This window comes from Rosa chinensis, chromosome 1 (assembly GCF_002994745.2).
Source record: "Rosa chinensis cultivar Old Blush chromosome 1, RchiOBHm-V2, whole genome shotgun sequence".
In the NCBI taxonomy this organism is placed as follows: domain Eukaryota; kingdom Viridiplantae; phylum Streptophyta; class Magnoliopsida; order Rosales; family Rosaceae; genus Rosa; species Rosa chinensis.
In genome coordinates, this window is record NC_037088.1 from 57,212,200 (window position 1) to 57,239,980 (window position 27,781).

At 39.6% G+C, this 27,781-nt stretch overlaps 2 protein-coding genes across 2 annotated transcripts; one reads left to right on the top strand and one right to left on the bottom strand.

The window, feature by feature from the left end:
* The first annotated feature begins 9,529 nt into the window (after positions 1-9,529).
* On the top strand, positions 9,530-11,413 carry LOC112182677 (heat shock 70 kDa protein 4). The gene is made up of 2 exons (XM_024321195.2): positions 9,530-9,850; positions 9,974-11,413. Exons 1-2 carry the CDS (start codon positions 9,637-9,639, stop codon positions 11,329-11,331), a joined length of 1,572 nt encoding a protein of 523 aa, XP_024176963.1. The 5' UTR covers positions 9,530-9,636; the 3' UTR covers positions 11,332-11,413.
* Positions 11,414-23,228: 11,815 nt separating this feature from the next.
* Positions 23,229-27,077, bottom strand: LOC112179257 (chaperone protein ClpB1). The gene is made up of 6 exons (XM_024317626.2): positions 26,114-27,077; positions 25,777-25,958; positions 24,869-25,491; positions 24,180-24,459; positions 23,885-24,082; positions 23,229-23,782 (listed from the first exon to the last, which is right to left on the bottom strand). Exons 1-6 carry the CDS (start codon positions 26,868-26,870, stop codon positions 23,537-23,539), a joined length of 2,286 nt encoding a protein of 761 aa, XP_024173394.1. The 5' UTR covers positions 26,871-27,077; the 3' UTR covers positions 23,229-23,536.
* Between the last annotated feature and the right edge of the window lie 704 nt (positions 27,078-27,781).

Below are 27,781 nucleotides of genomic sequence, written 5' to 3' on the forward strand. Positions count from 1 at the left end.
AATTTAATTGAATAATGGGAGTGGGGAGAAATATGAGTTTTCATTTTTATTTCTAATATTGTGCTATTGTCGCTGTGAATTAGTGAATCCATGAGAGCTTGCATGCCTCCTTTGTTTTGTTCGGTAATGAATGAGTGACTCGATGGAGGGAGGCAACAAGCAATCCCTTTGTTGGCTTGGTTGTTTCACGTGTTATGAGATGTCATTTTGCTTCTTACAGTATAAGTATCTGCTTTACAATGTCTATTGCCTGTCTGCAGTGTTGTTCAATAGTCGAAAGCATCCATTGTTTAGGTCACTCTTCAAGGATATCATTGGAAACTCTCTGCAATGACTTTACTCTTCTAAAGTTCTCAAGGTACATTAATTATATATGATGGAATGTCTTCAAGAGGAAGGAGTTGCACAAGGCTGTGCTCATGTTGCAGTCTTGAGTCAAAATCTTAGCGAAGAGCTTCAATCAAGGTGTCACACACTTTTGTGGGGAGTACTCGAAGTACTGTAAGTTAATGAAGCATAACACTTTCTGGTGCCACTTTCTTTGATATTTACTTTTGGCAAGAAGTTGACACTTCTCTTATGTAAATTTTGTTTATAGCTTCCTTGGGTGATCGGTCAGAGAGGACCATGATTTTTCAGAGGAGTTGCGTTGCTGCTAAATTCACGGAAAATACCAAAATGCTGATCTGTTTCCAACTCTGATGGTCAACATTGTTAAAGTTAATGCTTTATTCCTTATGTTTTCCTCTTTATGCTTTAACTCAAGTAAAACTCAAGTAGTTGTTGTAAAACCATAATTACTTTGACTTTTGTGTCTAAAGTGTGGTGTCTAATATGGCAGCTGCATCTCTAGAAACTAGAGAGGGAATCTGATCAAGAAAATATCAGAACGTAGCAGTGAGCAACAAAGTGTGCTGCAGCTTTTTCTTTCAATAAAAAAATCATCTTCTTGCATCTGTGTCTATACCATCACTTCTATATCAAATATATATTGGTGTATGTGTGTGATTGAGTGCAGGAGATAAAGATCAACTGATCTAAGAAGCTAATCAAGGCAACGTACCTGATTGGAGTTGTGAAGAGCAGTTGCATAACAAGGCAGCAAGCTTGGATCAAAGGAGGTGAGTAATAGCTCAACCCCAACATCTGGTATCAGAGCTTAGTCTGATCAAGGCTAAGCTGGGTGTTGTGATTTCTAAAAAAAGAAGAAGGAGCAATTAATCAAGTTTCTTGAAGAATCAACCATGGCAAGTTCAAGCTCAAGTGGTGATCTTCGAACTCCAATATTTGTTGGAGAAAAGTTTGATTTCTGGAGAATCAAGATGAGGATAATCCTTAAATCCTATGATATTTGGTATCTAGTTGAAGATGGTTTTGATAATCCGGCAAATATGGAAGGTTTGACAGAAGCTCAGAAGATGGAGCTGAAATCAAACATGAAGAAGGATGCTAAGGCTCTTGCAATAATCCATGGAGCAGTCTCAGAAGAAATCTTCCCCAGAATCTCAAATGAGGAGACTTCAAAATCTGCGTGGGATGTTCTAGACGAAGAGTACAGAGGTACTACTGAGGTTAGAGCTGTGAAACTTCAATCTTTACGTAGAGATTTTGAATATACTAGAATGAGAGATGGTGAAGCTCTTGAAGATTATCTCACTAGGCTAACAGATATAGTGAACCAAATGAAAGCTTATGGAGAAACTCTAGATGATAAGAGAGTAGTTCAGAAAATACTTATTAGCTTATCGGAGAAGTTTGATTCCATAGTTTCTGTTATTGATATGACAAAAGATATTGAAACTTTAGGGGTTCAAAAAGTCATTGGTTCTCTAAAAGCCTATGATCAAAGGTTGAATAAGCGTGCTGAAAGTGCAATGGAGAGTGCCTTTCAAACACTTAGCCTTAGTTCAAAGAATTCTGATCAACCTAGTTCTTCTCAAGGCAAAAGCAATGTGCCTAAGAAGAATTGGAAAGGCAAAAACAAGAAGTGGGAAAAGAAGAGCAGCAATGAAGAAAAGGGTAGTTCAAGTTATAGTGCTATGGTGAAATGCAAAACTTGTGGAAAGTTTCACATTGGTGTTTGTTGGTTTAAAGGAAAGCCAAAATGTCAAAACTGTAACAGGTTTGGACATGTGCAAAAGGATTGCGATCTGAACAAGCATCACGCAAACTTCACCGAAGAGCAAGACAATGATGGCAACATGTTCTTTGCTTGTCAAGCAGCAACTATACCAGAAAATGAAAATGTTTGGTTTGTTGATAGTGGCTGCAGCAATCACATGACAGCAAATCAGTCCATTCTTGTGGATATTGATAAATCTGTGATCAAAAGAGTGAAGATGGGCAATGGTGATCTAGTACAAGCAAGAGGAAGAGGAACACTTGTTGTTGAAACAAAGAAAGGAAGAAGATTCATAAGAGAAGTGTTGTTGGTTCCAGAATTGGATCAAAACCTTCTAAGTGTTGGGCAACTTCAAGAGAATGGTTACCCGGTACTTTTTGATGATAATTTGTGCACAATCTATGAAAAGAAAAATAAAATGCAGATTGTGGCAACCATCAAGATGGAGAAGAACAGAAGTTTTCCTATCTCTTTCAAATATCCAAGCAACATGGCTTTGAAGGTTGATGTTCTAGATGACTCTTGGCTTTGGCATAGGAGGTTTGGGCATCTAAATTTTCAGAGTTTGAAGCAACTACAACAGAGGAATATGGTGCATGGTTTACCAACAATTCAAGAAGCCAATGAAGTGTGTGAAGGTTGTGCCATTGGGAAGCATCATCGAGAATCATTTCCTAAAGGGAAAGCTTGGAGAGCATCTACACCATTAGAGCTTGTCCATACTGATGTGTGTGGTCCAATGAAGACAAAAACTCATGGTGGCAACAGGTACTTCATAACCTTTATTGATGATTTCTCTAGAATGACTTGGGTGTATTTCTTGAGACAAAAATCAGAAGTGTTCACTGTGTTTAAAAAGTTCCAAGTGATGGTGGAAAGGCAAAGTGGGCATCTTATCAAGGTCTTGAGAAGTGATAGAGGTGGTGAATATAACTCAAAGGAGTTTGATAAATTTTGTGGAGACATTGGGCTCCAAAGGCAACTCACAGTGGCCTACACTCCACAACAAAATGGAGTAGCAGAAAGGAAGAATAGAACCATAGTCGAAATGGCTAAGTCTATGCTGCATGAGAAGGGGATGACACATGAATTTTGGGGTGAAGCGGTATACACTGCTGTCTACCTAATGAATAGGTGTCCTACTAAAGCAGTGGAAGATAAAACACCATTTGAAGCATGGAGTGGTAGAAAACCATCAGTGAATCATTTCAAGGTGTTTGGTTCTGTTTGTTTTGCTTATGTTCCAAAAGAAACAAGGCAGAAACTTGATGATACAAGTGAGAAGTGCATTTTTGTGGGTTATAGCACACAAAGCAAAGGCTATAGACTCTACAATTTGAAGAAAAAGAAGGTGATAATCTGTAGAGATGTTATCTTCAATGAAAAAGCCTCTTGGGATTGGAAGCAAAATGCAGTCCAAAGTCCCAACATTGAAATGGAAGAAGAGGAAGAAGAGGTAGAGAATCAAGAAAATGAAGTTGAAGTTGTTGGAGGAACTCCACAACAAGTGACTCCAATGGGCAGTCCACAATCACAAACATCCGGATCTTCATCACCAAGTTCAACTCCTATAAGAATGAGGAATTTGAATGATGTTTATGCAAGCTGCAATTTCTGTGTCATAGAACCAGAAAACTTTGAAGAAGCAATGCAAGATGAAGCTTGGAAGAAAGCAATGGTGGAAGAGATAAATGTGATTGAGAAGAACAACACATGGGAGCTTGTGAACAGACCAAGTGACAAAGAAGTCATTGGAGTGAAGTGGATTTACAAATCAAAGTTGAATCCAGATGGTTCCATTCAAAGGAACAAAGCAAGGCTGGTTGCAAAAGGGTATGCACAACAACCCGGAATTGATTACAATGAAACATTTGCACCGGTAGCAAGGCTTGATACAATAAGGAGTGTGATCTCCTTAGCAGCTCAAAAAGGTTGGTCTCTACACCAACTTGATGTGAAATCTGCATTCCTAAATGGAGTCCTAAAGGAAGAGGTCTATGTTGATCAACCGGAGGGCTTTGTTGTTAAAGGAGAAGAGATAAAGGTGTGCAAGTTGAAGAAAGCTCTTTATGGGTTGAAACAAGCACCTAGAGCATGGTATGGAGAGATTGATTCTTATTTCATTGGGAAAGGCTTTCAAAGAAGCCACAATGAACCTACTCTCTACATCAAGATTGAAGGTAAAACTAACATCCTCATTGTTTCATTATATGTTGATGATTTAGTTTTTACTGGAAGTGATGAGAGTTTGATTAAGAAGTTCAAAGAAGAGATGATGAAAAAATATGAAATGAGTGATTTGGGTCTGCTACATTATTTTCTTGGAATTGAGATTTGTCAGAATGAAGATGGCATATTCATATCTCAAAAGAAGTATGCAAAAACTATCCTAAAAAAGTTTGGGATGGAAGGATGCAATTCTGTTCCTACACCATTGGTGGTTAATGAAAAACTTCAAAAAGAAGATGGAAGCAAAGAAGTGGATGAGTCAATTTATAGAAGCTTAGTTGGGAGCTTATTATACTTGACTGCAACAAGGCCAGATATTATGTATGCTGCAAGTTTACTATCAAGATTCATGCACAAGCCTACTCAAATTCATTTTGGGACAGCAAAGAGGGTACTAAGGTACATTCAAGGTTCAATAGATTTTGGTATTATGTTTGAAAGAAATGTGGTGCCAAAACTATATGGATTTTGTGATAGTGATTGGGGAGGCAGTGTTGATGATTCAAAGAGTACTTCTGGCTATGCTTTCACTCTTGGAACAGGTGTGTTCTCATGGCAGTCCAAGAAGCAAAAGACAGTTGCTTTGTCTACTGCTGAAGCTGAGTATGTATCAGCATCATTGGCAACTTCTCAAGCAATATGGCTGAGAAGTATCATGGAAGATGTTGGTGAAAAGCAAGGAGAACCTACTCCAATACTTTGTGACAACAAATCTGCAATTGCGATGGCTAAGAATCCGGTGTTTCACAACCGAACCAAGCACATAGCTCGCAAACATCACTTCATCAGAGATGCTGTTGAAGACAATGAAATTGATGTGGTATATTGCAGGACGGAAGATCAAGTAGCTGACATTTTCACCAAGGCATTGTCAAAAGAAAAGTTCCAGTATTTCAGAGAGCTACTGGGAGTCAAGAAACAAAGCATTAAGGGGGAGTGTTAAAGTTAATGCTTTATTCCTTATGTTTTCCTCTTTATGCTTTAACTCAAGTAAAACTCAAGTAGTTGTTGTAAAACCATAATTACTTTGACTTTTGTGTCTAAAGTGTGGTGTCTAATATGGCAGCTGCATCTCTAGAAACTAGAGAGGGAATCTGATCAAGAAAATATCAGAACGTAGCAGTGAGCAACAAAGTGTGCTGCAGCTTTTTCTTTCAATAAAAAAAATCATCTTCTTGCATCTGTGTCTATACCATCACTTCTATATCAAATATATATTGGTGTATGTGTGTGATTGAGTGCAGGAGATAAAGATCAACTGATCTAAGAAGCTAATCAAGGCAACGTACCTGATTGGAGTTGTGAAGAGCAGTTGCATAACAAGGCAGCAAGCTTGGATCAAAGGAGGTGAGTAATAGCTCAACCCCAACAAACATCCCAACCTCTCTTCCTCATCCCTCTCTGAGCTGGTACTTTCTGTGCACCTCTCACTAATTTGTTTTTCTTTTTATGTAACTGCTAGTGTGCAACATAGAATACTGATCATTATATAAGTAAAAGATCTTGTATTTTGGGTATTAATAGCCTTCATTTTTGTTCTGCAGAATAATGCTCAAGTCAACGGTTGAGTTACCAGAATAGGGTTTGTATCATTTTTCAACTGCTAATTACTTGAGCAGAAAAGTATCCTTGTGCATGTTCAGTCCGCTAGTCAATGATTTATGCTTGGGCATTTTACTTGTAATATTAAAATCATTTGCCTCCTATATATATATGAGGGCCCTTCCACTAATTTGTTGATTGATACTAGTGATTGATCAGTAATTTGTTTTGCTTTGGTATGGTGTGGAGCTGTTGAAGGTGTCTCTGCGGTCCAAATCGGTCCTCACAAACGTCTTCCTTGGGAAGAAAGCTGGGATTGGCATTGATATCTTGGAGCAACTACGTAAAGGGCTTTAATGATCATGCTTTTGGATTTCATGACTTTTTTATGGGAGTCGAATTAATGTTTAGACTCTGAATGAAAACTTTCTTATGTCATATGCTTTTTTAAGGAGTGTGCTAGTTGAATGTTGGAATATAACTATGTGGTTATCTTTAATGAGGGCTTTCATAAAATTTGTGGATTCTTTTTCAATTGGTTTATTGGTCTTGGACCATCATATATGCTCTTAAGGTGCACTAAGATGTTTATGTATTTAGCTAAGACTCCCCAGACTTTTTAACCCCTGCCTGTAATACTGAAATGCCATTGAATCTTACTAGGCATCACTTATATTGTACCATTGATCAGTCTTCTAACATTTGATCAATCTAAAGAATCCCACTACATTGCTTTATGATCAAACTTTTAAGGTTTGAGATCCGAGTGCGAGGCTGGAGCTTTAATTTGAGTGGGGACTTTATCAAAGACCTAATAATACCAAGACTTTTTAAAGGTGGAAAAGAGTGTAGCTGTAAAGAATAGATAAAATCCTCGGCAAAAGAAAAGATACACACACCTAGTCATCTCTTGAAGAAAAAGAAAAGAACCACAAGAATTCACATTCACATGAATTTAAAGCTTTTTTTAATTATTTTGCCCGTTCGTGTTCTGATGTAGACTTGAATTTGAAGGTTTTTTTTTATAATGGAAGCAGTAGGCGAATATATATTCATCAAAAGCTAGAATAGGCCATTACATACCCTTCCGCTGCCATTTACAGACAAGAAGATAGTGGTAGTACCCACAACGGTACATAGAAACACAGACCCACTCATTGTACAATCAATACGTAGACATAGAGGGAATCCCCCTTTGGTACTACGCCGGAGGCGCTAGAGAGATCCGGCCCTTCCAACCTAACTCTTTAACCAATAAACCTAGCTGCCTAGAGACCTCAATTGGTGTACACCTAGATCCACTGAGAATTAAGTTGACAAGACCAGACCAAATTCCAAAACTAAATACTAAAACTAGATGCACAAAGGTGCGTAGAATGTCCCTGGAAACAGAACCTTATTGTAATTAGAAAAACTAAAAAACATAGGATGGACCTAGGGCAAAAAACACCCCATCCCAAAAGAGAGCAGTCCCAAGAGAATGGGCCCAGCTCAAGGCCCAGCAGCCAAAGGATGACCCGAGCCTGCCACTTCCTCCCACCTCCAGCCATCGACTACGCTGCCCGACCCACGACCACAGCGACCTCCCCCACGGATCAGTGCAGAAACACCGCCCAGACGCCGCCACCACGTTCCGAGCAGATTCCATATAACCACGTCGCCCCTGCGATTAACCCAGACCACCAAAGCCCCGCTGCCCCACCAATCTGCCGAAAAACCGCCATGGCCACCACGCCGTCACAGGTCCAGGAGATTCCCTGCCGAAGATGCCCACAGCCATAGGTCATGGAAACCGTCGACAAGCACCACCTGCACAATCCGAAAAACCCAGGCTCCATCATCATCCATTCCGCACAAAGCCTCGAGCCACACCGCACTCATGAGACTACCGGCATAGCTTTCAAAACCCGCCCGGCAGCAGCCGAATCGGCATGGCGAACCACCACCGATGAGCGCCGCTGGACGAGAAGACTAGGAGATCTTGAAAAAAACCCTAGGCATGGTTCGGGTTTTGCGGAGCCGTAGAGAGAGATATCTTACGATTACAAAACTTAGTTCTATAGGCTTTGCTGGAATGACTTGAATTTGAAGGTTGGAAAGTGAAATCTTTGATCTAAGACATGGCAGCCTCATAATCTCATGCATCATTCAATATGGTAATTTACAGTGCGGTTATTCCTCTGTTAACCACAACGTCTACACATGGAAATACCTAGGTGATATTGTTCCAGTAAATTGTACATCTCCTTGTGATCCAGAAGCTCACAAGGAAAACGAATGCATTTGTGGTGTTCGATAATATGACATTGAACATTGAACCCTGAGATAGAATCTATTGAAAGTTGGTCAGACTCTGTAGTCGACATAAGGCCTCGTTTAGTTCGAGGAAAGGAAAATAATTCCTTTGTCTTTCCTATAGAAAGAGAAATAAAATTTATGAAGTACTTTTTTATTCCGATGTTTGGTAACATAAGAAAACTTATCTGGAAAATTGTTAAAAAGTATGTAACTAATGCAATAAAATAATGTGTTGTGAGTAATAAATTCAAGGAAAGAAAAGGAGAAAGTGATTCATTTGGAGTATAGAATGAACAATTTTCCCTCATATTTTCCTTTGTTTCATGAAAGTATTTATTTTCCTTTTGCATCCCAAACACAAGAAATGAACAACTTTCCTTTCCTGATGCTTACTTTTCGCGAACCAAACGAGGACGAGAAAAGAACAATTCTTAGGTTCACCCCTAGGGTGAATGAGCATATTCACCCCCATTGTCGATTAACACATAATAACTTTATAATTTTGTAATCCAACCATTCATGTTGTATAACGTAATACAAAGATTAGCTTTGTAAAAAATCAATCAAATTGAAGACCTCTCACTTATTCATTTCTATGAAATACATGGACGGTTCATCATAATAGTAGTAAGTGTTGTTAGAACCATCCATTTGTTTGATTCAATTAGATAATTAAACGATTTCTGATTCGATTGATTTTTTACAGAGATGATCTTTAAATGCTAATTTAAGATATGGACCGTTGGATTATAAATTTATTAAATAAAAGTATGTTAATTGACAATGGGTGTGAATATGCTCATTCACCCTAGGGGTGAACCTAAGAATTGTTCACGAGAAAAAACATTGTACATTGATAATCAGTATAGAGTTGTATTATAAATACACAGATAATTGTTGAGTCTTATAAGGGTATAGCTGAAAAGGTGTTGCAACCCAAAGGTTGAGACTTGGGGTTTGTGTATTCAAAAACACAATTATGGAGATTGAATTCCAAGGTTTCGACGAATTATTCTGTGATTCCGGAGTATGACGTGACATTGGCATGTGGTGGTCTCAACTAATAATATCACTTAAATTTGGTGGGAACCATGCAGGAGGTGAAAAAAAAAATTTAAATTAAGAGACTAATAAGAAATAACTACAATACATATAGGCCAATAATATCATTACAAACCACTAAATGACTAAATGTACTATGAACCTAGACCATGTTATAATTTCCCCAAGGGGTCCATGCACAGAAAAACAAACATAAATGAAAAGTTATCCACATTCCTCAACCTCAAGTCTAGCTATATGAACCTTCCAACTTATTATACCACCACTCCCAACGCTTTCCTTCCCACACCTAATCTCTCCAGCCGCAGAGACTCTCGACCTTTCTCTGAGATCATTGCTCCTTTGTTCTTGGATATTTTGTTCCGTTCTATCTTCAGCTGAGAATGGCCGGAGAAGAAGCGTGCCATGCAATCGGGATTGACTTGGGAACAACATACTCATGCGTGGCTGTGTGGCAGTATGATCATGTAGAAATCATAGCGAACGATCAGGGAAACCGGACCACTCCATCTTATGTTGCTTTCACTGATCGTGAGAGGTTGATTGGAGATGCAGCATTTAACCAAGTCATGAGAAACCCAACTAACTCTATCTTTGGTTGGCATCTTTCCACATCCTTAATTAATTTTCTTTCTCATAGATATTATTCTTCGAAATTCTTGTCTATATATATATGCGGATTATAAAGTTATGGTATCTAATTTTTTAAACAATTAGCAGATGCAAAAAGGCTCATTGGTAGGAGATTTAGCGACAACTCTGTTCAAAATGATATGAAGCATTGGCCATTCAAGATCATTAAAGGTACTGATGACAAGCCCATGATTGTTGTTTCTCAAAATGGAGTTCAGAAACAATTTGCTGCTGAAGAAATTTCATCTATGGTTCTTGCAAAGATGCGGGAGATTTCTGAGACCTATCTTTGCTCACCAGTGAAGAAAGCAGTTATTACCGTGCCTGCTTACTTCAATAACTCACAACGTCAGGCTACAAGAGATGCAGGTGTCACTGCCGGCCTAAATGTGATACGTATCATCAATGAACCAACTGCTGCAGCCATCGCTTATGGACTTGACAAGAAGGCTGGTTGGTATAGCAAGAGGTATGTGCTGATATTTGACTTGGGGGGTGGTACTTTGGATGTCTCACTACTTTCCCTAGCTGATAGTGTCTTTGAAGTGAAGGCCACTAATGGAGACACTCATCTTGGAGGTGAAGACTTCGATCATAGAATGGTGGATTATTGTGTTGAGCAATTTAAGAGGAAGCATAAAGTAGACATCACTAGAAATCTCAAGGCTCTTAGGAGGTTGCGAAATGCTTGTGAAAATGCAAAAAGGAAGCTTTCATTTATGTCTGAGACTGAGATTGATGTCGACTGTCTGGACAAGGGTGTTGATTTCTTCTTGACTATTACTCGTGCCAAATTCGAGGAACTCAATATGGATTTATTTTACAAATGTATGGAGCCTGTAAAGAAGTGTTTGGTAGATGCTAACATGGAGGTAAGTAGCGTCCATGATGTTGTTCTTGCTGGTGGCTCATCTAGAATCCCTAAGGTGCAGCAGTTACTACAGGGTGTGTTTAATGGGAAGGAGCTGTGTAAGGCCATTCATCCTGATGAGGCTATAGCGTATGGTGCCGCTATTCAAGCTGCAGCCTTGAGTAGTGGGAACCTAGCTGGGAAACTTAACGACTTCAATCTCTTGGATGTCACCCCTCTATCACTTGGGGTGAAGATTCGTCGGGCAGGTCTTATGTCAGTTGTGATTCCAAGGAACAGCCGAATTCCCATCACCAAGAACGAAACTTTTCGTACTTACAGTGACAATCAAACTGATGCCCGGTTCTGTATTTTTGAGGGTGAGAGTGAACGCACTGCAGATAACAACTTTTTGGGTGATTTTGAACTCCATGACATTCCTCCAGCTCCTGCAGGTGAAGCTGAATTTGATACTTGCTTTCATATTGATGCAAATGGTATCTTGAGTGTCTCTGCTGTGGATATGTCCACCGGCCAAAAGAAAGAAATTACAATCAACAATGACAGAAGAACTTTCGAAGGAATTGAGATCTGAGTTGAGTTAATATGTTTATGGGATCACAAGGCCGAAACTGAATGTTTCAGTAACTGGGTTTGGGAATGAATAAGAAAGTGGAGTTACTCCTACTCCTGTTTTTGGCTTGGTTACTTCCGTTGTAGGAGAATACAATTGTGTGTTTATTATTGATAATAGCAGCCCTTTATATAGGGAGTTTACAGAGTACACAAAAGGTAACAGAATCGGAATACAATTAGTATACCTAGGGTACTTTCCTATTACAACTCTAAACCCTAGTTTGTAGAGGCACACATTATGTCGATATCCTTCAACATTCCCCCTTGTGCCGCTCAAACTTGGTGATGACGCTTTAATTGTTGCCTCGTTAAAAACCTTGCCAGGTAACAAAAACCCTGTGGGACAAAAATAACCCTGGTCGAAGGACAAAAAGAGCACAACACGTCCTTCACTCTTCAAGATCGAACATGTAGACATCATGCCTCCCCCTGATGTCAATATCTCCCCCTGATTGCTACAATCATGGGAGTTCGGATAACTTTCTCAATCCGATGCTCTTTACATGTTTCTCGAAAGTGGATTTTGGTAACGACTTAGTAAATAAGTCCGCTACATTATCCTCTGATCGGATTTGGTTCATTTCAATATTTAGAAATGCTTGTTGTCATTTCGATGGAGGGGAGGCGGAGCACCGAAGGTGGCATTTTGCCTTGTGGGGTCCGATCCCACACTTCCGTCATCTCTTTTCTCTGTAGAGACAGAACAAGCCCATATCAATCATACCTCTCAAATATCGAAAGATTGTCTTTATACCAATCTAATGGTGTTGCGTTGGCGCGGGGCTATATCTAGCCAACAAGTTCATAATAATTGAGTTGTCCGGTCTTCTATTGTGCTAAGTACAATAATGCGCCTATTGTACATAAGTAAGCACTTCTGCTATTAACACGTCTTCGTCAGCATCCCTGGGACGAAACGGATCCCTTTTAGGGCCAAGACTACGGACGACCATGGTGCATCTTTGACTTTATCAAAAATGTCTATTGACACGGTATACAAGTTCTGAATTTAGACAAAACCGTGTTCTCCCAAGGTCATTCCTCTCAAACTCGGATTTCAGGTGTTCAGCGGTTTCCCTAAACTCTCAAGGGTTCCAATTATGTTTATCAACATAAACCGCGACAATTGCAAATCTGGAACTTGTCATGGAAACGCGTGGGCATAGTTCATCATATCCCTTCCCAATCAAGTAGTCATTTTAGTGAGCATTTCAACCTCGTTGCAATGCGCTCCGTGGTCTAGAGCCACTTGACTTGGGTAAATGAAGTCCACAAGAACCTTCATTGTATTCTGTATCTAGATCCCCATAAAGATACGTAGTGACCACATTCGTAAGCTGCATGTTCAGTTATTTGGAAACTACCAAACTGATAAGGTAGTGGAGTGCAATGACATCCATTACGAGAGAATATGTCTTCTCGTAGTCGATTCCAGGGCGTTGTGAGAAACCTTGCGCCATAAGGTGAGATTGCCATCTCTTTTTCTCATCACGCTATCTAACGAAGACCTGTTAATGTCAATAGGTTTTTCTGTTAGGAGGTGTTGGCATCTCAGGCACGAAATCCTTCCTCTTCGTTAGTGAATCCAATTCAACCTGGATCGCATCTTTCCATTTAGGCCAATTTTCTCTACGTTGGCATTCTTCAACGGAGTAAGGTTCAATGTCATTGGTCTCAATAATTCCACGTCCTCATGTACACTAGTGTAGTTCGTAGAGATCTCTATATTTTCAGGAATTGGTTCTAACATTGAGGCATCCCCCAACGATGTCTCTTGGACATAACCACAATCCAAAATATTCTCATGAGACGGATTATGAGTATCAATGATCAATGGATCAAGTTGTGCCAAACTCGCTCTCTTCTTAGGGCAAGAATCCATCGAACCTATGGGTCTCCTACTCTCTCTAGCGGAACCCATGGCCTATGACGCCATTATGCCACCTTTGTGGCGTCATCATACTACCATCCATGGTAGTGGTGTAGTACCCATCTTCTCTGGGTGTCACCATGTCCTCTTGTGGGGACATCAATCCTTGCAGGCATGTTTGCAGCAGGTATATGTGATCTCGTCACTTTTAGGGGATCAAGATGAGACATAGTGGGGACCGACCACGACAATTCCTGTCGTTTCTGTTGAACATTGATGTTCTAATCTCCCCCTAACGACGGGAAGACTGTCTCATCAAAGTGATAATTCGCAAATCCAGCGAAATAGAGATCGCCTGTCAAGGGTTCTACATAGCGGACTTATAGTTGGAGACTCATGTCCAACAAATATATATATGATGCGTTGTGGCGACGCAATTGGCACATGAACCGCACACTCAAATATGCATAAATACGAGATATTAAACTCGAACCCAGTCACTAGCTGTAACGCAAATAAAAGTTGAGTGGCTGCTATGAGTCGTAGACGAATTAGCATAGCTGCATGCGTTATTGCATAACCCAAGCGGAAATATTGGTGCGCATTACCAATGTCCGGGCTACCATTGTAGTCATTTAATGGTGGCTTTTCCGCGAGACCAATTGGGTGTGTACATGGGAATATGATACTTGATATCAATACCCAATGATATGCAATAGTCATCAAAAACTGTCGATGTAAACTCTTTAGCATTATCAAGTCAAATTGACTGAATGGGATGATCTGGGTAGTGAGCCTGTAGCCATATGTTATGTGCTAGGAGTGTAGTATAAGCAGCATTACGAGTGGATAATGGCACAACACGTGAACAGTGTGTTTGCGTATTAACCAACACCATAAAACATCTATATGGTCCGCAAGTTGGTTGATCAAATCCATAGAATTCCCTTAGATTCGTTGTGAGAATGGAATTATTTCCTCAATCTCCTTTGCATAGGATGGTCTCAATCCTAAATAACAGGCTTTACAGAACGAAACATGGGCTTTATAATCAACCAATAAAGGTTTTGGTGAAGCCATAGTGTCACAATAGACTTGAGAAGTAGAGAGAGGAGTTTATGGCGTCAATGCCATGTATTTGCCGCAGGGGGTAGGCGGCACTGGCCATGTATGGCCTGTCTTTGCACAATCATGGCGCCATGAGGCACATGTGCAGCTCCTCGAACCAATTCTTGGTTCTTACTTTTCTTCGTTCTGAAAATGGATGTTCGTGTAAGTCTTTAATACACGGATCATCATGTCAAAGCCTATATGTGCCAAAATCCCATAAGTCGTCTCTCATGACATAGTTGGATTCAATAACTCAAATAGTGGTTGCATACAACCCACTAGAGCAACACATAAGTTTCTCTAATACTCGTTTATGTCCGTAGTCATTAGAGGTGATGCAAAGGTACTCTGTCCATTCTCATAATGTGTTTCCACATGAAAACCATTGGCTCTATAAAGTTCGAATTAAGGTATGTCCAAGACATTAAGTAAAAGAATTGACACTTTATTAATAGCCAATGATTACATCAAAGTTTCCAAAGTCTAATCCAAAATAAAATCAAAGTAAGACACATTGTAGTCACTCTATCCGTTTGGTAACTCCAATCAAATATGACCAGGAAAGTAGAGAGAGATGTTGGTGGAGCGAGGCTCTCTTAAGTACCAAGAATCTCAATGACTTTCCTAGACATCACATTTTATTGGGTTTGCCACATAAGAAAGAGTTAATACAATTGTCATTTATTGACTAAGGCAAATTGCCATTACAAAAGTTCTTGGAAAAATAAAAAGGACTAATCTAATCAAAGTCGGTTGCATCCATGTGCACTTCATCTTCAGCTTTGAAGTCCTCTATGGTGAGATTGACATCTCCACCATCTTCTTCTTCTTCTGCAAGGTACACTTCTTGCTCTCTCATGTCTCTATATGCCCTGTAGCTTGCAGCTAGTTCCTCACTTGCCTTGCATTGCTTGAACCAATGCTCAATTGATCCACATCGATGACACTCATCATTGTGGTTGCCTCCCTTTAATTGAGGTGCACGTTGTGCACGTTGCGGGCGTTCCCTAGGAGGGTTGGTGCCACCACCACGACCCATTGAGCCACCATTACGGCTAGGGATACCACGACCCCCTCTCCCACGTGTGGCATTACCACCACGTGTATCCACACCAAACTTGTTGTTTCCTTCCTGGTTAGGGCGGTTATATGGGCCCATACGTCCCTCTTGTCCCCCATTCTTAGGGTACCGCTCCTTGTGCCCTCCTTTGGGTGCATTATAATTCACCTCATGAACGCTCTTAGTTCCAATGGGCCTTGAATTATAATTCCTCACGAGTATGTTATCATGTTTCTCAGCTACAGATATAATATTAATAAGCTGATGGAACCTCGTGATCCGTCCAACATTGACTTCAGTACGGTATTGCTTTGATACCACAATGGCTGAAACAGGGAAGGTGGAGAGAGTTTTCTCAATTAGCTCTTGCTTTGTGACAGGTTGTCGACAAAACCTCAACATGGACTGTATGCAAAGAGCTTCTGAATTATATTCAACAACAGACTTGAAGTCAGCAAAGCGCAGATTGTTCCATTGAACCTTCAAGTCAGGGAGGAGGGAATCTTGGACATTGCCAAAGCGCTCTTCTAGCGCTACCCATAGCTCTCTTGCATTCTTGATCGACATATACTCCAATCTGAGTGCCTTATCCATATGGCGTCGCATCAAGATAACTGCTTGAGCATGCTTTGTAGATGTTCGGTTGAACTCAATATCCGGGTTAGGTGCCTGGATTATGGGTAATAGTCCCTTGGAAGTGAGATGATTCTCAACATCGGTTACCCAACTGTGGTAATCCGAGCCTGTTGAGTCAAGCATGGGAAAGTCGAGTCTAGGTTCATTCGACATCCTGAAAATAAGAAGAGAAGATATATTAGTTTCGGAGCTAAACTTCCACGAAAACTAAAATAATAAGATTTCTGAGCTATGCTACCAAGAAATCAATTTCCAAGAATCTCTTTTGGATTAGACCAACAATGATGTTTTAGTATGGTCACAATTTGATGCTTTCTTAGTCCAAGCATTGTGAACGCTCTTAGTTCACACGAACACTCTTAGTTCGTTTAATTATGAACACTCTTAGTTCATACGAACACTCTTAGTTCGTTAAGCGTGAATCCCCACAATTCCACTTTGTTAAATATCAAACTCATTTGGCCACATATATTCCAATATTTGCAGAAAATAAAATGAATTTAAATACAAGAAAGCAGCAACCTTAATTATAAAAACTTACGTGATTTGGCTTGAAGACACGCGCGTGTTGGAGCAGGCGTGTTTTTTTTTTCTTCTGGGCTTTCCTCCTTTTTGTTTTCTGGCCGGCCGGGTCCCTCTCTTTTTCTTCCTTGTTTTTCTTTTTTTTTCTTTGGCCGGGTCCTTCTCTTTTCTTTCTGTTTTTTTTTTCTTTTTTTTTTCTAGGCCGGGTCCCTTTTTTTTTTTCTCTGTCTGCCTCCCCCTTTTTTTTTTTCGCGACTTCCTTCTTCCTCTGGTTTTCCTCTCTTTTCTTTCTTCTGGTCTCCGATCTGCAGCAGAGGTGCTGGTGCGGTGGAGAAGAGGTGCGGTGGCTGGAGTGGTGCGGCTGGGCAGCGGTGGCTGCGCGCGGACTGGGCTGCTGCTGCTTACTGAGGCGGTGCGGCTGGAGGCTGCGGCGAGGTGGGCTGGAGGCTGAGGCAGCAGGTCAGCAAGAGACGTGCGGCAGTGGGCTGCGGCGAGGTGGGCTGGAGGCTGAGGCAGCAGGTCGGCAAGAGACGTGCGGCAGTGGGCTGTGGCTAGGCTGCTGGGGTGAGGCTGGTGCGCAGACCTATATGGCTGGTGGCGGCAGTCTGCTGGGCGCGGGGGTGCTGGAGGAGAGGCCGGACGGGCTTGGTTGCTGGAGGCTGAGGCTGGGCTAGTGGTGGACGGCCGGTATGGAGTTTTTTTTTTTTGTTTTTTTTTTTCTGTTTTGGGTTGGCGGCAGAGAAGAAAAAAAGATTTTTCTTCTAGGGTTTTTTTTTTTTCTGAAGCTAGGGTTAGAACTCGTGCTGATAACGTGTTGTAGGAGAATAGAATTGTGTGTTTATTATTGATAATATGAGCCCTTTATATAGGGAGTTTACAGAGTACACAAAAGGTAACAGAATCGGAATACAATTAGTATACCTAGGGTACTTTCCTATTACAACTCTAAACCCTAGTTTGTAGAGGCACACATTATGTCGATATCCTTCAACAACTTCAAAGTCATTCATCAAAATTCATATCGTCTACTTTATGATAAAAGTGGTAGAGGGTCAGCCGGTCAGGGTATTCGTCTAGTTTGTATTGTTGACTAATCCAATTTAAGTTTTGCAATAAATTCAGCGAAAGAAAAAAAGCGCATGAATGTGAGTTGCGATTACATGATGCCGGTTAAAATGTTACATATGTACTAGGGCTGGGAATTCCAAACCGAGATCCCGAAACCGATCGGGTCGGTATGATGAGTCGTTTAGCCGGAATCCCGATCCGAACCGTACCGAAACTTCTGCAAACGGGTCGGCACCGGTATGGATGAAAAGCATACCGAATTGACGGAACCGAGCTGAAACCAGATCATGACGGCGGTTCCCGTGGCGGTTCTGTCTCAGATTGAGTTGCTGGAATTCGTGGTGAGCCATGGGTATGGGTTGACGGAGACGGCGGGGTGGTGGTGTCCTGCGCGTGGTCAGATCCAACTCCAGAAGCAAAGCGAAAAACAGGTCTTTATCTCCATCTGCGACTGTTGAAACCGATTGAAGCCGAACTGTACCGAATCGATCGGTTTCGGGACCAATCGGTATGCCTGCGAAAATTCCGGTATCTATCTCGGTATAGGCTCCTTCCCGAGCCGAGCCAAACCGATCCCACCCCTAATATGTACACAACATATGTAACATTTAGTATATGTAAAAGTACATAAACTAAATATTCACATACATAGTATAAGAAAATATGAAAATGACTAGTCATTTATTTACTTGGATTACGGAATCTCATATGATAAAAAATTAATTATTTTATTAACCATGTGAAATTGATATATACGGTATTAATCTTCAAGGATCGCAATCAAAACTAATTTGATTACTTAGTTTTTTTTTTTTTTTTTTGAATGATAAATAAAATTACAAGGAATCATCTCTTAAACAACGTAAGTCTAGAATATCAAAGTTATAATTAACTTATAAGCACGAAGAGCAGAGGGAGTGCATTTTTCCAGCTAGCAATATCTTGAGTGTATCCAATAGGTGCAATTACATCCGCCGTAAAATTGGCCTCTTTCCATATGTGTTTGAAATTGATAGAATGGAATTAATGATTATCCAAGTAACATCAAGTCATCAATGATTTTATTGATACTATATATGAGAATTTTGGAATCTCCCACCACTTTGTTACTCGAACAGAAGAAGAGCAGCATATAAGCCTACAAGTCATATGGGTCAATAGTATCAATCCGGACCACCACATGTACTATGATTCGGGACCATTTTATAATTTCCCGTAAAGCATCAGTAGAAAGAACATCAGAAAAGCCCATGTAAAGCCCTGTTAGAGCAAGTCCACCCGTTGAGCTTGACCGGTCAAGACTATTCACTGCTTTTTTGCCTTGTATTTCCACTATTGAGCTTGACCAATCAGAAACTGTTCACAAAATGTCACGACTAGTCAAGTTTTTAGTCAAGAACTCGACTAAATATTATTTACAACGGCCTGAAAAGCCCATTTCTCATATTATATTATTTACGAGTTCTTTGTCAAAAATAAATAAAAAAGAAATATATTTACGCCTCCATGGCTGGATTCTGTGCCATAGAAGAGCACTCAAATCATCAAGTTGTCTTCCCTTGTAACCAAGTAAGAAGCTTTCTTGGAGAAGTTCCGACTCGCTTTAAACAGGTACCTTCTCATGTGCCTCTACTTTTTTTTTTTTTTTTTTTCTTTCCTGAAGTGGGTTTTCCTTTTATTCTGGGCACCAATTTTTGTTTTGGTTTTGTAGAATTAGTAATGTTGTGTAACAGCCCTTAATGTAGTAGTCACTACTAACCAGTAAGTTAGCTGAAAATGCATTGCAAGGCGAAGAAGGACGTGTTGTCACATTTGGGGTTTGATTGTGTATTAAAGATTGAAAATTTCTACTTTGGCATTGATAAACCTTGATTTGATGTAAGAAAAGAACAAAAAAAATGAATTCTGAAGACTGATTAGTAATTACATTCCAAGGTTTGCTCCTTAACTACAGCATTGGGGGTCATTTAGTTGTATAGGAGTTTCATTTAGATTAGATTTTAAGTAACCAAATGTGCCATTTTAGATTAGACTTTCATATTACAGTTCAGTTCTTTAGTAAAGATTCCAAAGTTAAAGGTTAACTACAAGATTGCGTTTCTTTTAATTAGCTGATATCTATCTTATTGTAAATTTGTAATAGTATATGTTGTTTCGTATAACAATGTGAGTGTCAATGTTACCGGGCATTATGAAAGATGGAATGTGTTAAAATGCTTGAATGCAGATCAGATTGAACTTTATTCATTCTATTGTTGCTATTTTGTTACCCATCTTAAACTGTTGGTACGTATATGTGTGTTAACCGGTTCTAGTTTTCCTTTGTCTAATTGTATATCTAAATTTCGCATGAATTTGCAGATGAAAACAATTAATTCTCTGGAGATTCAGTGTTACCACTGTTCAAAATGATTTGAAACTTCAGCCACTAAAGGTCATGGTAACAAGCCTGTGTTTGTGGTTACATAAATGGTCAAGAGCAACAGTTTGCTGCAGATGAAATCTCAGCCATGCCTTCTTGCAAGGATGCAAGAGACTGCCGAGGCCTATTTCAGCTCAGCTGTTAAAAATGCAGTTGTTACTGTGCCAGTTTACTTCAATACCAAAGACACTGGCATGCTGCTGTTCTGCTGGCCTAAATGTGAGTTGTATTATCAACGAACCAACTGCAGCAGCTATTGCATATTGCTTTGATAAGAAGTCGGGTTGGTATAGTTAGATAAATGTGATGGTATTTGATTTGGGCGGTGGTACTTTAGACGTTCCTCTACTTGCCACAGGGGGATGGTAATTTTGAAGTGAAGGCTACTGCTGGAGACAATGACCTTGGTGTGAAGACTCCGATAGCAGAATGGTAAATTAGTGGAAATTCCAGAGTTCTTGAGGCATTGATAAATGTATGTGGGAGAGAGAAGAGGAGACTTTCATCTATGTCTACAAGTGAGATTGTCTGTTTGGATTCGAGTAATCATTTCCAGAATTCTCAAGGTGCAAGAGCTATTGAAAATTTTTTTCAAGGCGGAGAAGTTGTGCAAGAACATTAATCTAGATGAGGTACTGCCATAGGTTGCTGCCGAAGCTGCAGTGTTGAGTGGGAATGGGAATGGGCCACCAGACTCTTGGATGTCACCGTTCTGTCACTTGGCGTGGAGAGTGCAATGGGATGTGCCATGATGGTTGTTATTTCAATAAACACATGAACTCCCACCAAGAACTGTGCTTTTAGTACATTTGTCGATTACAAAACTAGTGGCAGATTCTCTGTTTATGAAGGTGATCAGAGTACCAATGTAGTGAATAACAACTTTGTGGGTGAATATGGTCGATGGAAAATATCAAGCTCCCAAGGGTGTGCCCCAGTTACAGACTTGCTTTAGCATTGATGCCAATGATATCTTGAGTGTCTCTGCTGAGGATATTAACAGCGGCCACATCATGAAAGGGATTATAATTAACAGAGGCAGAACAACTTTTGATGGAATTGGGAAGATGAGGTGAGGATTTAGAATTTATTGCCTACTAAGACTTAATAAGCATGTTTTGTAAAAATCAGTTTGATTTTAGAGGGATTACTTGTATTTCAACATAGATACAACTGGTTTTACTAATGTTTATGTTGAAGCTGATTCTAAAGGAGTTGTTGATGTGCTGAATGCTGAAGGGGAGTGGCTAGTTTCATGAAATGAACAATTAGTTATTATCTCACGCTTCAGTTGATACATGAAATTAAAATGGTTGAAGAGAACATTTGTTCTTTGTTCATCTGAAAATGAAGTATATATTTGCCATTAATTCATGACATCAAGCAACTGGTATTTTCCCTAGTGATCACTCCAAGTCTAAACTGCTAAGCAATCAGTTCATTATTTATAGATTTGTAATTAACCTCAATTCTGGCATATTTCGTGTGTCCAGTTTTCACTTATGTGGCTGGTTTTTTCTTTTTGTAGATTTGTTCATGAGGGGGAAGTTTCCCTCTCTTTTATTTCGTGGTTAATTGTGTTTTATCTCTTGGACGATGTATTTTTCTTCTTTATTTTAATAAATTGAGTTGGGGGACGGGCGGTGGGTTCCCAGAGTGGGGCAGACCCTTCACCTTCGGGTTTGAGGGTGGGACTTGTGCCCTACATTGTCTGTCTCCGAGGAACTAATATCGCCTAATCCCTTTCTCCTTAAAAAAAAAAAAAAAAAAAAAAAAAAAAAAAAAATCAGTTCATTATTTGAATCAGCTCTTTTACAACGCGAAGCTGGTTTGATCAAGTGATCACTCCATTATTTGATCAACTTCTATTTATGTTTGTTTACATATAAGTTTAATTTGGACTCTTTTAGTGAAAAAAATTTTAGTCTCAAATAAAGGTGAATGAGGTATGTCAGCTTCATAATCAGATAGCCAAGTCTGTTATTTCCTGTTACAATTTACTTTACCTAGTTAATTTTCTAAATTTAAATCGAAATCAATGTCATATCAAAGTAGGTGGTTAGAGAAGAAATTGATGAGAACTCAACTGTATATAGATCCAGTCATCAGTGACGAGATACATGCATGGTATGGTGATGAACATTTGATGAAATATGGATCAGTACACATTTTTATTTCTTTTCTATTTTTCTATTTGTTCACTCCTTGCAGACAACACAATCTAATTGTTTTGTTAACTGAAGGAGATTAATGTGTTCAAGGAAAACGTACAACATACTTCCTAGCTATCAATGAATGTTAAGTTTGTTGTTAATTATGGTTGAAATAGGGTTGTTGTAATTTAACCCCCAAAGAAAGAGGATTTTCGTAAAGGTTGATTCAATTTGGATCAACCTTTGCTAAAAGCACTGATTATTTACATATGCAGCTTTTTCTTTATTTTCTTAATACATTTTTATTTTTTTCACAATATGAATGTATTGAAAATAAAACTTTCCTCTGTTCGCAAGCCCCAAAGAAAAGGACTTAAATGGTTCATGCAGGATCTGAAGTATTGCTGTAGTTCCGTTTATATGGTTGATGCTACAAATTAGTAGATCCTTGATAGCATTCCTCCTTTTGTATACCGGTGATCCACACAGGAATCTCATCAGGAAGCTAGCTAATATTTGATAGTAAACTCTTCTCAACTATGTAATATCAATCTTGAAACTGTTTCTTTCCATTTCTGTTTTTTTTTTTTTTTTTTTTCAAAGCAACTGCAAGTTTTCCATTTTGGAAATGGAAGAAAATCACCACTTGCTGGTCAACTCTTATGCATATGGTTGGCACAACTCTGAGCTGGTAGCATGGAAGCACAATTCTGCCTTAGGTTTTTGGCTTAAATTAAATGGGAAATACAATAAAGATTATAGACCATAGAGAATGGATTTGTATGTTGGTTTGAATATCCAAAATATATCAAGCCTCACAACAATCCAATCGATCTTAACCTAGCTAATCAACAACAAACTCAACATGCTTCAACAGAAGGGAGTTGTCATGCACCCGTGAACAAATCACCTTCAGTTAACACGACAATTGGATTGTGTAGGAGTGAACAAGTTGAAAGGCAGATGAGAATTTGGGAAAACCTCACACACAAAGGATCCATTGTATTGCCTTATATATGCTTATTAAACATAAAGATTTACAAAGAGATTTACAAAAAACTAAACTTATTAGGCAAACAAGTAGACTTTGCCTCCAAGACTGGAATCAACTAGAAGATTTGGACTTGATCTGCATGCACAGATATTCTGTTCACCACAAGTCGCTTCAGAAAGGAATGGGACTCCATTGCATCAACATGAACATCATCGATCAATGCTCAAGCATGATGTCTCACTACCACAGAACCAGTCTTTTTACAAAGCTGTCTTTGAAAGAAGAGAAGAAAACCAATACTCGTCTATATTTCCTCCTCCTTAAATTTCTCAACTCTGTTCATCATCATTAGTTGGCAAGTTGGCAAGTTGGATTAATACATCTGTCTTTTGACCTGTGACTGCATTAACGAGCCCTCCGTTCTTCTCCACCCGATACAGCAACTCACTTCCATTTGGTCTCGCATCTATATATATAGTTGAGTTCTCATCTATCTCTCCTCCAATCAGCATTCTTGATAACTCTGTTACTACGTTCCTCTCAAGCCATCTTCTGATGGGTCTAGCACCATAAACCTGGATATAAACCACATAATTTGGTCATGTTCATGTTAAAAAAGAGCTCATAGTAGAAAATAATCAATTGCGGTTCAATGCAAGAAATGGTGAAACACTAACCCGATCATAACTCTTGTCCATAATAAAATCAAATGCTGCATCAGTCAATGCCAAAGCAATACCCCTGTCAGCAAGTCGGATTGCAACATCCTTCATTTGCAACCTGGCGACTTTCGCTAGATGCTCATGTGAAAGAGGATCAAATATGACAATCTCATCGAGCCGATTTAGAAATTCAGGACTAAAGTGACTTCTCACCTATGCAAGGACCAAAAGATTATTTAGAGTACTTCTGTGTCAAATAAATTCAACCATATACATTAGAAATTATAGCTGGTGACTGAAAAATCAATACCTCTTGCATAACTTGATCATGAGCAACTTCCATTGAACACTCTCCCTCTAAACCAGACAAGAGATGCTTTGCTCCAAGGTTAGAGGTCATAATAATCATAGTATTCTTAAAGTCAGCAAGACGACCTTGTGTGTCAGTTAACCTTGCATCGCCTAACACTTGTAAGAGAATATTAAACACGGAGGGATGGGCCTTTTCCATTTCATCAAATAATACAACACTATAAGGTCTTCGTCTTACGGCCTCAGTGAGTTGCCCACCATCCTCATGACCAACGTACCTGCAACAAGTCACATTATAAGTACAATAAATAATGTTCACCAAAACAGAATGGATTAGACAAATTTTGATGGGTTGGGTCAGTTAAATTGTGAATTCTCATTGGTTGGACGAAGAAAATGCCCTTGAGAAAATGGCTTCAATTTCGCCATGTATCAAAAACTGACATTGTAACCACGTTAGTGACACTTTCTTCTTCAATAAATTTCAGAGGTTATGAGAGGCAAATTTCAGAGGTTAAAATGGCTTTTTGCCTCTCTTAACCTTTGACTTCAGCCAAAAAAAAACTACGGTAGTGACAGATGTATGTAATTGACTAACGGAGATAATAGTTATGTATGAAAGTGAAAACGACCCCATAATTTTGGGGCTAAATTGTATTTCTTGAAGAAAAGTCGAAATGCACTTACCCGGGAGGAGCACCTATCAAACGTGACACAGAGTGATGCTCCATGTACTCAGACATGTCTATTCTCACAATCAAATTTTCATCATCAAAGAGTTGCTGAGCAAGAGCCTTGGCAAGCTCAGTTTTTCCGACACCAGTTGGACCCAAGAATAGGAATGAACCAGTTGGCTGTTCTGACCGTCCTAAGCCAGCTCTTGACCTCAACACCGCGGCTGCAACAGCATCAACTGCACGTTCTTGTCCAACTACTCTTTTATGCAACCTCTCAGCAAGTACAATCAACCTCTCTTTCCCATTCTGGTCCAACCTTGTCACAGGTATGCCAGTAGAACGGCTTACAACCTCTGCAATGTGTTCTGGAATAACAGTCTCTGTCAACATCATGTTTTCATTGCTGCTCCCTTCAAGTTTTGAAATGGCAGATTCAATTTCCTCAATAGCTCCATAACGCAAGTCGGCAGCTTTGGCAAAATCACAATTTCTTTCAGCTTCTGCTAAAGCCAATAAGAGCTTTTCACGCTTTTGCTTGAGCAGGTGAACTTGATCAATCCCTTCCTTCTCGTTTTTATATTTTATGAGCAAGGGCTCAAGCTTGTCTCCCAATTCATCAAGCTCCTTCCGAATCTGAAAATAAGAAGTTAGAAAACTTTAACAAAAAGAAACTAGAAAGAAAGAAAAAATTGAACAATTTGATTCGAATTCCCACTAAGGTTTTTACCCCTGAATCACATGCAACATCCATAACCATTAACAAAATTCTAACTTCCGAGACATGTAACTCAACTCAACTCAACTCAACCTCACCACCCTTCTAGACCCATGTATAAAACTCAAAGACCTTGCAACTTTTCAGAAAATCATATCAGATAGATATTCTTGAATAATACATTGGAGATAGCCAGTACTTACTTCAAAAAGACGAGCTTTGCTACGTCTGTCCTCTTCTTTATCAAGTGCGTGGACCTCAACTTGCAGGTGCATTCTTTTTCTTTCAAGGTAATCAATTTCTTCAGGTCGACTATCAAGTCGGACTCTCACATTTGCACAAGCTTCATCAACTAGATCAATTGCCTTGTCAGGGAGACGACGCCCTGTAAAATAATGAAGAATTAAATTCATTACCAAAGAACCTTGTACACTACATCCATTTTTCCAATCTAGCTAGATACAGGAAGGAAAAATCACAATTAATAAAGAAGAAAAGCACATCCATCACAACATATCAGTCACCTATAACTGATCATACCTGTGATGTATCGGCTTGAAAGTTGCGCAGCAACAACCAGGGTCTGGTCCAAAATTCGAACACCATGGTGACTTTCATATCTTTCTTTCAGGCCTCGAAGTATACTGATTGTGTCTTCAACACTAGGTTCAGCCACAAAGATCTTTTGAAACCTTCTCTCAAATGCAGCATCCTTAGCTACAAATTTGCTATACTCCTCAAGAGTTGTCGCACCAATGCACCGTAGCTGACCTCTAGCAAGCATTGGCTTAAGGAGGTTGGCAGGATTCATATTAGACCCATCAGCTGTACCAGAACCAAGAACAAGGTGAATCTCATCAATGAATAGAATCACCTTACCATTAGCCTTATCCACTTCTTTCAACACAGCCTTAAACCTCTTCTCAAGTTCTCCTCTATACTGTGTTCCTGCCAGCAAAGCACCCATATCCAATTCTATGACCCTAACATCTGCGAGACTACTTGGGACATCACCTGTTAATATCCTCTGAGCCAAGCCTTCAACTACAGCAGTTTTTCCAACTCCTGGTTCTCCAATAAGAATCGGGTTGTTCTTAGTTCTCCTTAAGAGATTCTGAACCACCCTCCTTATCTCGTCATCTCGGCCAATAACTGGGTCAAGCTTTCTAGCAGCCTGCTTAACGAGGTCTCGTCCATAAGTATTCAATGCTTTGAAAGTCATACCATGGAAGGCATCCTTCAAAGTCTCGACCATGAATTCTGGGTCGACCACGAACTCTGCTCCGAAATTTCCCATCCCAAAAGCCTGGCACGGAACTAGAATGGGTTGGGTTCGTGCAGCAGCCCACCCCAGTTTTTTTTAAAGAAAAAAAAAATCAACTATATGTAATCAAATTCCTCAAATCAAGCCTATCACTCAGCCATTAACTTCAGTAAAGGGGAAGAGACAACTAACGACAAACTGCAGCAATTAACTTCTCAAAATCAAGAATCTGATGAGACTCTAACTGTGGTTCATGCTTCTTATGTAAACATCAATTAATGTAATTGTTGTAGTCTCTCTCCTTTTGAAGTTTTGATTAGCTAGACTTCAATTACCTTTTAAAATAGTCTTGGTAGGCATATATACTATATTTTTTTTGTTTAATGTCATGGTGAGCAATATACAAAAATTCCTACCCATTCCATTATGTATAAACAGCCAAAGAACAAAACAGAAAAGTTGAGGAAGAACTTGACAACATAGGTTAATTCAGCGGTAATTCAGCCCCCCCATCAATATGATCGATTTTCTAGTTCCGTTTTGGACCAAAGGTACGATATGAACTTCCCGTGCATAATGCCACTAGTGTAAGAAATAAGCAAGGATGTAAAATGCAGTGTTGTGAATTGCAGGGTAATGACCTGTCAGATTTTGTCCGTTATTGTTGTTGTTGTTAGTGGTGGTGGTTATGCCAATCGATGCAAGGATCTGATGCATCTTAATTTGCAGAGAAAAAGGCCGGCACAAGAATTGGGAACGTGAAGATAAAAGAAAGTGGGAGTATATAATTTCTTATTGTTATTTACTTGGGCCTAGCTAGCTAGCTAGTAACGGAATAGTTAACTGGAAGAAAACTCGACTGAGTGTTTGGGGAATTATAAAGTAAAATGTTACAACTGATACCGCAACGAAAAACCATGCACGGCCACCACACCATAGTCCCA